Source organism: Anopheles maculipalpis, chromosome 3RL, assembly GCF_943734695.1.
Source record: "Anopheles maculipalpis chromosome 3RL, idAnoMacuDA_375_x, whole genome shotgun sequence".
NCBI classification, from domain to species: Eukaryota; Metazoa; Arthropoda; class Insecta; order Diptera; family Culicidae; genus Anopheles; species Anopheles maculipalpis.
The window spans coordinates 60,063,475-60,075,336 of NC_064872.1; the positions used below are offsets into that span (position 1 = coordinate 60,063,475).

General features: G+C 44.2%; 4 protein-coding genes across 9 annotated transcripts in view; 1 reads left to right on the forward strand and 3 right to left on the reverse strand.

Moving 5' to 3' along the window:
• Positions 1-11,862, forward strand: part of LOC126561502 (2-oxoglutarate dehydrogenase complex component E1) — a 189,470-nt gene that overhangs the window by 32,192 nt on the left and 145,416 nt on the right. The gene's annotated exons all lie outside the window — the stretch shown is intronic.
• On the reverse strand, positions 188-2,312 carry LOC126561778 (vitamin K-dependent gamma-carboxylase). The gene is made up of 2 exons (XM_050218096.1): positions 1,750-2,312; positions 188-1,682 (listed from the first exon to the last, which is right to left on the reverse strand). Exons 1-2 carry the CDS (start codon positions 2,310-2,312, stop codon positions 188-190), a joined length of 2,058 nt encoding a protein of 685 aa, XP_050074053.1.
• Positions 4,639-6,428, reverse strand: LOC126560850 (uncharacterized). Its single transcript, XM_050216799.1, has 4 exons — positions 6,365-6,428; positions 6,089-6,284; positions 4,931-6,031; positions 4,639-4,861 (listed from the first exon to the last, which is right to left on the reverse strand). Exons 1-4 carry the CDS (start codon positions 6,426-6,428, stop codon positions 4,639-4,641), a joined length of 1,584 nt encoding a protein of 527 aa, XP_050072756.1.
• Positions 9,268-9,795, reverse strand: LOC126560851 (myosin regulatory light chain RLC-A-like). Its single transcript, XM_050216800.1, has one exon. The coding sequence runs from the start codon at positions 9,793-9,795 to the stop codon at positions 9,268-9,270; it is 528 nt and encodes a 175-aa protein (XP_050072757.1).

Consider the following 11,862-nt stretch of genomic DNA (forward strand, 5'->3'; position numbering starts at 1 on the left):
ACAATGTAAAGGAAACTGTTGGTGAAATCTATAATTCCATTGTAATTTTCAAGTTGAGGTTTTATTTTAGCGAGCTTATGCGCGGTATAGAATAATTGCGAAACAAAATCACATCGTTATCTCGTCCCCGTATTTTCACAACACCTATAGCACGCGAGTTTTCCACCAACTTGATCAGCAAACTGTTTTATCCATCCGCTACGAGTTCCTTCAAGCGTCTAGGCATCGGGACACCGTACACCTCATACAGCAACGAATTTCCAACATGCTGCAGAAATCGGACAAAGTTCTCCCAACGATGAAACAACTCATCGCCGAGCGGAAGCATTGCTGGGGTCGATTTCACTTCCGCTCCGTTTCGAATGGCCTCCAGTTCCTTGGTGCGGTTTACGTACGTGTACATGTAGCAGGATGGTTGCTGACCAATTGTTTCAATAGAGTGAAACGTTCCCGCTGGTAGTGAAGCACTCTGTCCTGGCTGGAGAATTTCCGAACTTTTCGCGACGTCTTCGTCCAAGGATGCTTCATATCGCACGGTGCCCTTTAAAACGGTCAATGAAACGTTGTACAGATCTTCGTTAACGTAGTTACGTAGCGTCAGCCCGGGAAAGTCAGCTATGAAAAGTACATCGGAATGATTGCTCCAGCTAAGCACCTCATCCGTTTGCCGAACGATCAACGTGTCGCGCAAACCACTGAACTGATGTAGCAACGGAAGTACCCATCCGACCGGTTCGAATGGTGACCACGGTGCCTGGAGAATGTCTACATTAGGGTCGAATATGCGCTGCTGAAAACGTCCGTTCATACTGCACCAAATGTCGAAGTAGATGGATACATTTGGGTTTGCCACTGCCGTTGGGGTCCGAATCCTTGGATTTTCCTGCTGAATGTTTCGTTCAATACAGCGTGCAAATTGAACGGCCATGTCGGCATGCTTTGTCCACCGATCATTATCAACAAAAGCGAACGGTTCAACATAATGTATGCGTTCTGGGTCGTGGCGATCCACAACCCGGATGCCGATCATAATTGTGTCCCAGGCGTGTACCATCATGTCCCACGAGTAGCCGTACAATCCGTTGGTCCAATTGTTGTATCCTTTCGTAAGGAAGTGTGAGTAGGGTAGAAAGAGTTGGAGGGCACAATACGTCAACATGGCCAGCATTTTCCACTTTCGGCGATGATGGTGTTTTCTGTGTTTTTTTATGTCCTGTTCGGTATGCTCACAGCCTGGAGATAGTGGTGTGCTGTTTCCATAGCGAAAAAGTCTCCTTGGCCAGCTAAAACTGTAGTATAAGGGAAGTTGCGATAGACACACCCAGGGAAACATCCCAATATGGAAGAGCCGAGAGTTCATCAAATGAAATGCACTAGCGAAAAGGGTGGCCAGCTTTCGTGTTGGACCGTAGACCAGGAAAAACACTACCGTCGTATCGAAGATGCATCCAAACCAATGCACAATCAGCAGATCGGTAAGCTTTGGCCCGAGCAATGCACGGAAAGGGAAAAACACCCAGTGATAGCTGAGATTTGTCATCGCATACCCGGACAACCATTCGCGGGACAGCTTCTTCAAACCGGCCACAAAGTAAAGCACAAAGAACTGAAACTTGAGTATGAAGTAATTCCAGAAGGGGACGGTCTGGTCTACGGGTGGATTTTTCCAAGCATCAATCGACCTGCAATGAAAGATGGTTCACATTTAATCAGAAGAACTTATTTTCCGTTTCTCATCTTCTCGCTTACCAGCATCGATGCGCATCGATAAACAGGAAGATCGTCCCCAACAACCCGTACAAGTAGCTGTGATTGTTCCAGGCGCTTTTATCCAGCAGAAAAACGTACCAGTATGTTCCGGTAAAAATCGCCACTGAAACACGGTACCGATAGCCTACCATAATACCTGCCGCACCGAGCCACATTAAGCCGTAAATAATGCCCATCTTAGGTAGCGTTGGTGGTACCATCGAATGGATGAGCGGGAATCGGCAGTCACGCGGTTCACCCCAGCGTAGATCCAAATCTCCACCACCACGTTCTTCCGGGATGTCGATTAGCATGGCCAGTCCGAAGAGTACGCGTGCTACACCGAGAGCTGCACCATCCACTGGCCGATACATACAGCGATGGACAAATCCGTCGAAGGATGAACAGCACCGCACATCATGTCCAATGGCGTTGCTAAGAAACGAGCTGAAGCTGCCAAAGGTACTTCCCGCTTTGCCATCCGGTGGTTGTTTGGATTCTGGTGAGTTTGTTTGTTCTTCATCTGAAGAACTACCAGCAACTTCGTCCTCCGTTGTTTTCATTGGGATCGTTTTTTCAGTGCTGATGGCAACTACATCTTCCTGAGTACCTGTAATCACAGGTAAAGTGGCATTTAAACTAGTGCTAAACAATCTCACACACCGCACTTACTTGAAGTTGTCGGTTAGTAAAGTGTACAGAGATAGGACGGCGATAACTATTTAAGTAAAGTTAACGTACACAACTGAACGCAACAGAGCATCATAGTCGCTGCTTTTATATTCTACTCGGTGTATCAGCATCCTGGAAGGATGCTGGGACATGCGCAATAAGTTCTTTCATATTAATACAACCAATTCTTCCCTCGCCAAAGCAACTAAAATGATACTGAAAGGCAATGAATAGTTAGCAAATATTTTCATGAATTCAGTCGTTTATTTTAGAATTACTTTTTTAAATTATTTTATGTCATATATAATCCGCGCCATGGGGTGGCCCGGTGGTAGGGTGATAACGGCGTCGAATTTCGCACGGCAGGACCAGGATTCAAATCCCATCCCGACCCGATCCTCCGTAGCTAGAAATGAACTATATCCAATACATAGTAACAGCTAGTCTAGTAAATAATTAGACAGCTGACGTGACCAAGCAGGACGGTAATCCTAAAAGAATTTGAGAGTTGAATAGTCGTACTTCCACATTCAAGTGTCCTTGGTGTCCAAAGGACCACGTCTTCTGAAGGAACTTTTCGTATAATAGGTCTCATCTATCATAGTTGAGGTCCGTCCCAGACCTAACTGTCGAAAGGATCTCATATATTTCGTCATCGAAGAATAAGCGCCTTTTCGTGGGAAGGGGTCTTATTTGAGCAATATTTACTTCAAAATTATATTTTCACACAGATTTAATTAATTTCTCGCATTGAAACAATCCTCCCGTATATGACGAGTTTGTGAAGGGATTAAATGTGTTTTAACAGGATTGACTGTATCGTTTACTTTTCGCAGTAGTGTTTTTTCTCTTAAGAAATGCATGTCCTTTTAAAATATCTTCCACACTATCCGTTACACCAAAATGGCGGTCGGCGGTCATGAATTTACCAGCGACATCTGATACCCCACACCAACGTACGTAACGGATCCCGACCTCTACGCAACAGAAGATAGATGTTATAACTTCCTTCTCCAAACAGCAATCAACCGCCGGGTCGAACAGACGCTCCACATTTAGTCCGGGTGCCACAGGTAATTGATGTTTATTATCTTCCATGTTTGCTCTCATCCGGTTCACCTGGTTGCACCGACCGAGGGAAGTAACACATTCCGATCATCTAATAACCTCACCTACTTCCCCAGTGTCGTTGGTGGTGCACAGCAATATTGCACAGTAACAACCTTGCTGATTGGGCCCGATAATAACAACCACACAACATTATTGTCCTTTTGCTCTCTGCACACCGTTGGCAGGACTTCCTGGTGCTCAGGTTGGCGCATTTCGGAAGAGCTTGTACAATATTACGTCCGCTTGGGGGATTGAATAACTCATGCCCGTGAAGCCAATAATCCGACACAACCACGTGGAAGGGGAGAGAGATGCGTCATCGGGCGTGTGCGGTATACCGAAAAGTGTTTACCGGGTGTCGCGCTAAGATGAGGTCGATGAAAGTAAACAACGAGCTGTTGTGTCCTCCTCCGCAGGTGAGTTTTTTCTTTCTTCATTTCATTTCATCGACAAAATCGGGGAGATTCCCGAAATGGTAGCTTCAACTTTTGCTGCGAAAGTGTCAAAAAGTGGTCGTCCATGGGTTTAAAAATTGCCGAGTTGAGATTTGGCAAGAGGTTTAAAAAATTATATAAATTTCACCATATTGATATACACGTATGATCGTAGTTTGTTAATAATTAATTTACATTTATTTCTTCATATTTTTAACTTCCACACTGGGCCATTGATTGTCAAATATCAAACAGTTAAATAGCTTTTAAAACATCATCTTCGTTAATCGATTGCATAAACTTATGTTGAAGAACGGTTGAATACGCCGAAGATGTTCACACCGCATGTTACTGCGTTTAAATTGGAACCGTGTGTGTAGATAACGAAGCAACCAACTTTCCCACACGGGCTGTTCATCCACCGATCACTTTCCCACACACACACACACAACACAGTAGGCTACGGTTCATTAGTTACACTAGATTTACAGGGGTTTTGACGATATTTTTCCGGGGTATTTACACAAAAAGGTACACGTGTTTCTGTAGCAAGTGCTGCACACACGCACAATAAATAGTATTGCGTTTGGGGAGTAACAATATTGCCCCCTATCCAACCACATTGGCACATCGTCGTAGTCGTCATCGTCCCATCACTGAACTTGTTACGCCTTTATCCGTATTGCTGCTGCTGTGGATACTGACCTTGCTCACCGTTGTTGAAGAACCGGAAAAAGCCTCCCCGATGATTGTTCAGGTAGTACAGGATCTGCATTTCATCCTTGGGACATTTGGGATAGTAAGCGTCACAGCTGTTTGCACCGATTCCGTAACCCAGCAGAGCTGCTCTCGAAAACTTTAACCATGGTGAACTATCCGGAACAGCACTAAGAATTCTGCAAGACAGAAATCATTGTTCAAAAAATGTATGTCCTGTCCTAGGAGTCAGATGTGTGTACACTTACGTTGAAAGGAGTCCTCGGTTCACGTAACTACTAAAGCCTTGCCCACTGGAACTGCGTGACATCATGCAGATAAGCTTCGGGACGCACTGAAGTTCATCATTTTCCGATATGTTGTCCAGTGCTTGCCGAAGTTGTCCACCGACACCACCAAATCCAGCCGCTGGTCCCGGAGGACTCGCATAAGCACTTCCGGGCCGTGTCGGCGATGGTGGGAAGGTTCCGAACGTACCGGGTGCAAAGTTAAAGATGCTCTGTAGTACCCCGAGAATACTTTGCGCATTGGGAGGTTGACCAAATCCAGTTGAACCAACTGGCGATTGGGGTTGTTGTGCAGGATAATATCCTTGTTGGTAAGGATTTGGATATGCCGCATCTGAAGCATACGTTCCTGGGTATTGGTACTGGTAAGGATTATAAGGTCCACCACCAGCCCCAGCCACTGGTTGTTGTTGAGTGTTGTAGTAGTTACTGCCAGGGTATTGTGTTCCTATACTAAATGGATACTGTTGCTTTTGTAGCTCGGGATAATTACTATCAAACTGTCCACCTTGGACAGGACGAGCTCCATTCGGTGTTAGATAATTTCCCTGCAACGGGGACGAATATCGCTGTTGATCTGATCCGTACGCAGCATACGGAGAGAATTGACCCTGATCCGGACCCTGTTCACCTGCATTGTATATCTTATCGTTCGCCACATACTTGTACTTGTTTTTCCTCCTTTTCGGTTTCTGCTGGTTGTCTGCGGGAGGAAGTGGTGGTGGAGGAGTGATTGTATCTCCACCGCTACCCGCAAACTGGATCGAGGCTCCAACGGTATAGAACTGATCACTATCACGATCTCGATGAGCAAATGGTGAACCAACCGGGGACGATCCGCTAACTACAGATCCTGTCCCGAAGAAGTTACTTTTCACGCCGCCGTTAAACGGAGGCGTGTCGGAAGTATCGGCAAAACGGACTCTTCCGGAACGCTTCACCTGTGACGAGGGGTCAATGTGTGTGGAGTACATGGGAGTAAACTGATTCGTAGAAGATGGATCGCTCACGCTCGTTGCAGGCTCCCGGAACACGAACTGATCCATCCCATCGGTGGCGAATCTAAGCGCGGGAACATTACGTTACATCACGTTACACTCCTGACCACTGCTTACTTACCCCGTGTCCTTCCGATAGCTGATGGCGCTAGTACGATCGGGTACGATCAGTAGCAACACGGCACACTGCACCAAAGTGATCAAACCACGCATCCCGCAACCTTCTCGTCGTTTGACCACACTAACCCACTTTCGTGCAACACGTTCGCGACCGGATGCCATGTTGACTTCACCGTTCCCGAGCAGCGACTGTGCGACTGTGCCATGGAGTGAATTCCGGTACGTCCGCAATATGTGGTAATACCGGCGCCTAGGCAAAAGGTTGCTTTTCCCCTACCCAGCATCTCACCCAGGACAGCGATGACTTCACTGAGACGGCGTGGGTTCTCCGCTACACTCATGGCGGAGCATATTGCGCTAGTCGTCGTCGTCGGCGGCGCATTTCACTTTTCACTTTTGCAATCAACCAAAGTCGTTCGTGTTTTCGCGTTTTCGGCTAGACGGTGGTGGGGCGAAATCGGGACTCCCACCTTTACAGCGAGAAGCATTCGGCACTAACCAACAAATAAAGGTTTGTTTTTGTTATGTTGCTTTGGAGCATGTTTTTCGGTTTTCTTGTCCCGGAACAGCTGGGAGAAGGGTTTCTCTGAGGAAGCTTTTTAGCTACATTTATGCAATAGCTACTACTCCTCGACACTCGACGATCGGGTTATTATCACGATCCTCGCGATATGGGTGAGGGTGATACCATCCATGTGCAGGAAACCCACATTCAAATGCGTCTATAAACCGGTACAAAGCGCTCATTGATATGCACGGTTCTTTTGATGAAGAAGTGATAAGTTTGTTGATAATGAACTGAGGTATACATTATTTTAGGCGTTTTCGTTACGTGATTGGGAAGGTTATTTACCTTTGGGTATAGGTAAATTTTTTTGTGATTTATAAACAGTGCTACTCCGACAATCACCTTAACCGAACCAGCCACAGGAAACAGAGGAGAGTCGCACCCGCTAGCCCATTGTGGCATCAAAAATATCATAAGTGGCATGAAACAATTGAAATGTAACAAGTCAGCTGGTAGAAATAGGCTAGTTGCTGAACTGTTCAAGATGGGTCCGTATTAGGAGCTCTACTTTCTAGCCTCGCCAAAATATTATTCTGCAGACTTTCTGCGGACAGATTGAAATTCGTTGAAATTCGAAGGAACCAAATCGACTACCAATCAAACCTTTACTCTGCAGAGGATCCTTCAGGAATGCTGACAGCACCAGATCCCTTTTCATCGGCTATTCAATGTCTCCAAGGCGGCCTACGATATCATAGATCGAACTGAACAGAACACCATGCAGTAGTGGGAAGCCGGTAAAATGTTGAGGGCCATTATGGACGGGGTGAATTGCAAGAAGAGTGTCTAACATGCTATTGATCAGTTGACGCAGACGATCTCGAGGTGGTAGAGGAGTTCTGCTACCTTGGTACGATCGTAACTTCGGCAGCGAAATCCGAAGCCGCAATGTTCAGGGGAATCGTGGCTACTACGGACTCCACAAACTCCTGCGATCCAGAAGACTCCAACAACACACGAAATACTCGACATATCGTACACTGTCGATACATCTCTTCGTGTAAGAGTCTTGGACTATGCTGACGGAGGACGCCAATGCACTCGCCATTTTTGAGCGGTAGGTGCTAAGGATTATCTTTGGCAGTGTGTGCGTGCAGGGCGTGTGGCGAAGGAGAAGGAACCACGAGCTAGCTGGGCTGTTTGGTGATGCTGATATCCTGACGGTAGTCAATGCAGAAAGGATACATGGCTGGAACACGTGATGAGGATAAAAAGAGCTCTTTGTAAAATACGGAACACTGAAACGATAGTACCTAGTTCAAGTAATTTGTTTCTCTTATTCCAATCACTTTTCCATCTTCCAACTGCATTACGTGTGAAGGTTTGCTGCAATATTGCGCAACTACAGAACATACCGTTTGAATGAACGGTTCAAAACCTAAACTTGTACGCGATCAGCTGTTTGAGTAGTGAAAGTGCAAAAAAAATTAACTCTCCCATCACGCGGAAAAAGGGACGAATAAACTGCATTGCACGTGATCGGAAGCAAAACACAGCCCCGGAGATGTTGTTGATCGTAAGGAAGTTAGGCAGCTTGATGCATAGCGTTTAATGATTATTGTGTTGTCTCGTTGATCGATGATCGGCTATCATTATCAAAGCAATTTACCTCTTCCCAAACGACGAAACGCATGTCTTGTTGTTGGAGTACGTTTTTTCCATAAATAAAACAACTCCCAACCAAGCTGTACTAAAACAGTTTGTTTATCGTTTACGCTTCTAATATGCGGTTTATCCGGAAGAAAAACAAAATAGTATTTATCACAAGGAAAGCTACATTCCAATGCCAAATTCACTTTTTCTTAGGCGATATGTTGTGTTGACTCACCACCGTCTCCGTATCTTGCGGGCAGCTCTTTCTAGCGTCGAATCGTTTTACTTTCTTCCATGCGCGTTACACTTACCCTTATCCATGCCGCGCGATCTTGCGGTTCGATGCGCTTTCGTTTTCTTTTCATTGCCAGTCGAAACTCTGGTCGCTGAGTACTGAGTGTACCCCGCGCAATCGCGCATCCATTTCTCCTCTATTAGCAATAACACTGCTCATGCCTCTAGTCTCCAGCAGCAGTAGCAGCATCAGCATGAAGCGTCTTGATCCGAAATCCCACTGAATATGCGCATTGGTAACGATCGCCGGAATCGGAGAAGTCGCATCAGCTACGATGCGTAACGGCGGTAAATGAAGGCGATGAACATTGAAGGAGGAATAGAGATGTTTAAATTGTAAATATCAATCACAACGAGTAGCTAGGTAGTAAGCAGAGCGCTTGTTGAACTCTTGTACCACCATCGGGTCGGATTTTTGGAAACCAGGTGAAACCAGCATAAGTGGCACCACGGTTCGCTGGGTAATGTTTGAGATCCGTTCGAAGATTTATCGGTAGTCGACACAAACTACGGCCATTTGCCGGTTCGATGAGTACAAAAACGACTGTAGACCCACTTTTCTGGCGCAATTCTGACTCACAAGTGGCGAAATTGAACTTGAAATAGAGAGTGAAGCTTTTGGCTCGCATTACAATGACACCATAAGCAGGCGGTTTTTCTACTTAACTATTATTTTACTGAGATTACTTCAACTGTGTCCCAGCTATATTCCCAAAACAACACACTTAACCTTGATCCGGCTTACTCTGGAAAATTTTATCGAACGCATCGTACTCCAGTCGACCATCTTTTCGTTCCATACGGGAAAAGATTTCATTCACTTCCTCGCTCGACAAACGCTGATCACCTTTTGTGGTTAGCCAAACACGCAGCTCGTTTTCGTCAACTGACCCAACGTTTCCGGTATCCATACACTGGAAGGCACTTCTAATCGTATCCGGCGTATCTACGTCCTTCAGATGTTTGGCGAATAGGGTTAGAAAAAGCGTAAAATTCAGCGGAACACCACAGGCATCGTTCAGCATGGTGTCCAGTTCCTTCTCGGTCGGAGCGCAACCCATCCAAACAGTTAACATGGCGCGCAGATTTTCCCTTTCGATGACACCGGTACGGTTTGTGTCGATAAGATTGAACAGTTCTCGCAGCTCGGTTATCTGATGCACTTGTAGTTCACTTAATATGTTGGACGTTCCACGTCTGGTCAGCTTGCGGACTCGGTGAGTTTTGGAACGACTCGTAGCAGACTCTTCCATCGCTGTGCGTAGAACTTTACCGTAATGAACGTCTGTTTTGTCCTAGCCCGCTTTGACACAAGAACTTTTACTAAGGCTACTATGATTCATTTTCAATTTCTACATTTATTGAACAGGGTTTTATAAGATACAGTGTATATACCTTGCCATATATATATGTATATGTAAACGTTTGCAATGAAACATACACACACATATGCCCTTAAGGGCAATATAAGTTGAGTGTCTTTGTTTGCCAACCAGTAAATTTCAAAGCGTCACAGTTTAGAACAATTTAACAACTTGGTATGCTTTTTGCTTCAATAATCTACGATTATATGTATTTGATCGATAAACGATTTTGCGCGCGTGGAAGCTTCATTTTGCCTCAAAGGGATAAGGACTGTGCACGTTGCAACAGTGTAGAATGCAAAGTTTTGTAAGTTATGCTATTCAAAAAAAAAAATACAATATCAAATGATAAGCTGGTTAAAATTTATTAGTTTACATTTACTTAATAGTGCATGATGTTTTTTCCGTTTAAATCGGCTTGCAACACATTTGATGTAGCTTTTAAATATGATAAGCATTACAAGAAATGTATAAGCATTCAATACGTTTAGCATTCATGTGTGTGTTTGTATATCATAAGAGCAGTTGCAACTGCATTTTTCACGCTTATCGCAACAACTACTAACAACGATGTAAATTGTATAATATGTGTATATATATATAGAATCAGTATAACCATCCGCTTTCTCTTTTTTATTCTTCTGCACAACATTCCTTTCCATTGTGATTGTTTTTAAATCTTGTTTTCCATATTTGCTGTTACACCTGATCTACGGTTTTTTTCCTCCTTTCAACAATTACAAATTATTATTTAACTTTTCTTTTGCAATTTTTGTTAATATTTCACGTAGTTTGTGTGTAGTGTGCGCATGTTTTAAATTTTATTTAATACGTTTTTGCGTTTTTTTTTCTACTTCCCAAGTTCGTGCACGAACACGAACAGTCGGAACATTGAGATTTGGATTTTTGTTGTGCGGATTTGTGGAGTCCTGCTGTTTTATGATTTCCTCAACATTTGCATATATTTTAATTGAATAATGCTGCAATTTGTAAATAGATACATCGTGTTAATGAATTTCTTTTGCGTTTGTTCTGTCTTTCCAATTTAACATGAAAGATTATGGACATTTACTGCTGTTACTGCTAGTTTGGCTGGCGATGTATAATAATAATGCTCGGAACTTGTCATTTCTTCATAGTAGGTTATATGTTTCTACTTACAGGTTTTTTTTCTCTCCACTCCACCCAGTCGGTTTTAGTCACTGTATTCAATCTTATACTTTTCCACGCTAATTATTGTCATAACACGTCCACAACGGGGAATCACCACAACAATCCCTGGGGGGGGGGGGGGGGGGGGGGATTTGCCTTCGGCCCTCGTAAGTTTTGTGTGCTTCGCGCTTCAAGCTTTGTTCGACTGTACCATTTTTAGAGTGATTACCCGCACAAACCAATTCGCAGTCGAGTAGAGCATGAAGAACAGAACATACATATTAACTGGAAGATTCGCATTCCTGTATGATTGGATAACGTTTTCTTTTTTTTGCCAATTTTGTGTGCAATACGTTCGAAACGCTCAATGGATGGTGATTTGCGATGCATACGGACGTGACGAATTTTTGTCTACAAATTGTGTCGTCTAATTGACTTCTTAAAAGGCCGGATATATGTATGTGACCGCCGGCTGCCGGCTAGGTATGTGGAATAATTTTTTCCGAATGTCGTACGATGAGTAACACGCTTGATAGGCGTTAAATTGATATAGTTTTAAATCCTTATTGGCAAAATTGCCTTAATAGGCAGATTTTGTCAATAGGGATGACCGGTATTATGTATCACCGGGAAAGAGGGGGGTGGTACAGGGTCGGGTTAGATATACACATAGGTATAGTTGAGGTATATTTTAAGTTGAGTTTTTTGTTGTTATTTCTGCAGGGGAGCCATCTTTAAGCTCGTCTGTATGAGTGTATGTGTGTGTGTGTTGTGATAAAAGAGAAAATTGTGATAAAAATAAAA